Raw genomic sequence first — 3,768 nt, forward strand, 5'->3', positions numbered from 1 at the left:
ACTCTTGAATATGAGAGTATAATATATGTTTTTTGTTGAGTTTATACCAACTTATAAGATTTGTAAGTCAAAAAAACTTATATATATAGCAGAATTTGTAAAATAAAACACTTATTATCCTTTTGAATTTGAGTCTTATTAGACAAGTCTCTAGAATAAAATTATATGTGACAACAACTAATTTTACCCTAACTACCCTTTATTCTAGAAAAACAGAATGGTTAAGGGATAAGCACACACAAATTCTATTACTTTCATCTAGAAAGTCAGCCCTATCTCACATTATTCATTCATTTTCGTCACAAATTGGAAATATAATTAATGAATAAAAAACCTGCTTATTCTTCAAGCCACCAAAGTTGGACTTCAAAATCAATAAAAAAAAACCCTCTCATGTAAATTAAAGTAATTATTTGACCCTAGAGAACCCTCTGGACACACTCCAAGGAAACCAAAGCCATGTCATCAATTTAAACATCTCAATTCAATTCACTTATAAGTTATAACCACCTTATCCCTCTCCAGAGAACTCTCCATAGCACCTTTCTTTTTTCCCTCCTAAAATTTTTTTCTTTTCCCTCTCGTAAACATAAACACAAACACATAGAAGACACAAAAAAGCTAACATGGGAACTTTGGTGGGACATGTAGCACCAGGTTTTGGGTTCATGCTAATAGGTTTATGGCATCTCTTCAACCACATCAAGCTCCATGCCATTAACCCCAACAACTACACTTCTCCACCATGGTTCCCAACTTCAAGCTCCAAGTACCTTGAGCTCTTCCTCATCATGTTTGGCTGCACTGCTTCCATATCCATGGAGCTCTTCATCGGCCCCGACCGCCACCAACCCTTCGACCCTGACGGCACCATTCCCTCCAACCACCTCCACAACTTCGAGCACTCCTCCATCTCCATGACCTTCTTTGTCTACGCCGCCTTCGCCATCGTCCTCGATAAACTCAACATCCAAGCTCAACATAGCATTACTCAGTTGATTGGAGCCATAGCCTTTGGTCAACAACTCCTCCTCTTCCACCTCCACTCTGCGGACCACATGGGCCCGGAGGGTCAATACCACATGCTCTTGCAACTTCTTGTCCTTATTTCTTTATTAAGTACCCTTTTGGGGATTGGAATGCCGCGAAACTTTTTAGTAAGCTTCGTGCGTTCCATTAGCATATTCTTTCAGGGAATATGGCTTATGACCATGGGGCTCATGCTGTGGACCCCAGGTCTTATCCCGAAAGGATGCTTTATGAATTCTGAGGAGGGTCACAAGGTAGTTAGGTGTCACGATGACATGTCACTTCATCGTGCCAATTCTCTTGTGACCATCCAGTTCAGCTGGTTCTTCATTGTTGTCACCGTTTTCGCGGTGTCTTTATACATAGTTTTGGTCAAATTTTACAAAAAGATCGAGTATTTTCCTACCAAAAATGAAGAGGAAGAGGAGGAAGACGAATCAAGCCAAGATCTTGAGTCTCCAAAGAAGAACATAGTTGGGAACCTCATGAGGTTCATCCATGTCGGAAAGCCGTATTCATCGCTTGACATTGAAAGGTAATAAGATTTGAAATACATGGCTGTAAATTGCGGTCACAGTCAATTGCTGTAATAAGCCGCAACAGCAGCAATATTGAGACATGAAGCTGGCAAATTAAACTATGAAGGATTACTTAGGTTTGTGGTCCCATAATATGTCAAAATTCATACTTTACATTCATTTAAATTTTGGTGGAAATTCAGGTGCAGTCGACTTCACGTGAAGTTGATATCTAAAAGTCGTTAGATGATTTGACTGAATTGATTAAATTTTTATCTAACGAGTTTTAGATATCAACTTTACGTAAAATCGATTTCACCTGAACTTTTACCTTTATTTTTATTTACGATAGAAATTCAGGTTCAGTTATCTTCACGTAAAATTAATACCTATAAATCGTTAAATGAAATTACTGCACCCGAGTTTTTATCATCTACAATGCAACTTTAAGTTAACATCATATAAATTTTTTAATTGGTGGCTAGTTTGTTAATTAATTGAAATATATGTTGTTAACTTAGAGCCTATATATTATGTGGAGATATAAAACAAGTGTAAATTGTGGGTGACGTTGTAATTAGTGGTTAGGTGGGTTGGTTCATGGTACAGCAATACAATGTTGTTTTAGTTTTTCTTTTCCCCCGGCATTAGGGAAAAGAGATTAAATTAATTAAGCCAGCTGAAATTAATGTGATTGGCTTAATTAAACTTGTGCGTGTGGATTACAATGTTACATACACGTCTATATATTTTTTTAGAGGGTGACATTTATTTGATTTGATGGTTTGTGTCTTGATGATGATGATTGCTAAAGTATTATCAACAATGTATATAACATGTACGTATTCCGTAGAAATATCAAAGAAATTTCCTCTATTGATTTATATGGGTTATCACTTATGGCCAACAGTATTTGATTTGTTGTATTATGTTCTTTTTTCTTGGGTATATGAATATGATTTTGCTCGCATTTAATTTAAAAATAAACTATTATTTATATCTATGAAAAATATAAATACTGATAAATATATTCATATAGAAATAAAATGATAATTATATCTACAGAATAATTTTTGTATGCTAAGAATATTCTAATAGACTAATTATATAACCAATGTCTAGATATTTTTAGTATATAAAATTATCTTCCGTAATTATAATTATCATTTTATTTTTATATAAATACATTTGTCAACATTTATATTTTTTTATAAATATAAATAATAATTTATTCATAATTTAATTTGTACTTTTTTGGCAGTTTGAGAATGGTAGCAAGTGGGTTTGTATTTGTGGAAGAAACCTTAGGCAGTGAACCCATGGTTTTAGTTTTTTTTTTTATCGCCTTATAATATATGCTTCGCATTATTATATGGAGACATTTGTATATATTAAGATAATTAATTATATGTAGGGGCGTTTTCGTCTTTGAAAAGGGGATTAAAAAGAAATAAAGTAAAAAAAATGAGAATTAGCATTAAAAAAATAAAGTTATATCCGCTAATAAATATATATATGAAGCAGATCACATCACTCTAAATAATGTGATCATTAAAAAAGTAATTAAGTTACGTTGATTTGTTTGATAGTGACATTTATCTAAACTTTAAAATATTTTAGAATTTTTGTTGTCCCTTAGCCTAGTACCAAAGTAATTAGTTAACTGTTCATAAGTAAAGACTAAGGAGAAGAGAGGTAAAGGAATTGACGTATACAAGGGGAACAAATTTCGGAATGTTAGAGAAAATGAATTTGTATCAATTCACATCCTTTCTAATAATAATAGATAAAAATTAATTGGTGTCTATATATTCCATTATTTAATTGTAGTTAAAAGTAAGAACTATAATGATATATTAGATACGAAAAATATTATACAACAACAACAAAGTCTTGTTCCATTAAATGGGATCGACTACATGAATCAAATGACGTCATTGTGCTCTATCATGTATCATGTCTACAAAGAGACCGTTTATATGTAGATCTTGTTTGACCACCTCATGGATGGTCTTCTTAGGTCTTCTTCTGCCTTTCGCCCTTTGTCCATCTTCCATCTCATCCACCGATGTTCTATCGGTCTTCTTCTCACATGTCCAAACCACCTGAGACGCGATTCAACCATCTTTTCCATAATGGGTGCTACTCCAACTCTCTCCCTTATATCTTCATTCTTTATTTTATCCAATCGCGTATAATCACTCATCCATCTCAACATATT

General features: G+C 33.5%; 1 protein-coding gene across 1 annotated transcript; it reads left to right on the forward strand.

Moving 5' to 3' along the window:
* The first annotated feature begins 491 nt into the window (after positions 1 to 491).
* Positions 492 to 2,318, forward strand: LOC107482667 (uncharacterized). Its single transcript, XM_016103190.3, has one exon. It carries the CDS (start codon positions 627 to 629, stop codon positions 1,566 to 1,568), a length of 942 nt encoding a protein of 313 aa, XP_015958676.1. The 5' UTR covers positions 492 to 626; the 3' UTR covers positions 1,569 to 2,318.
* The last annotated feature ends 1,450 nt before the right edge of the window (positions 2,319 to 3,768 follow it).

Source organism: Arachis duranensis, chromosome 4 (assembly GCF_000817695.3).
Source record: "Arachis duranensis cultivar V14167 chromosome 4, aradu.V14167.gnm2.J7QH, whole genome shotgun sequence".
In the NCBI taxonomy this organism is placed as follows: domain Eukaryota; kingdom Viridiplantae; phylum Streptophyta; class Magnoliopsida; order Fabales; family Fabaceae; genus Arachis; species Arachis duranensis.

Bases quoted from the DNA above. Each gene is read 5' to 3' on its own strand.
- LOC107482667 (XM_016103190.3), top strand. From the start codon at position 627: ATGGGAACTTTGGTGGGACATGTAGCACCAGGTTTTGGGTTCATGCTA.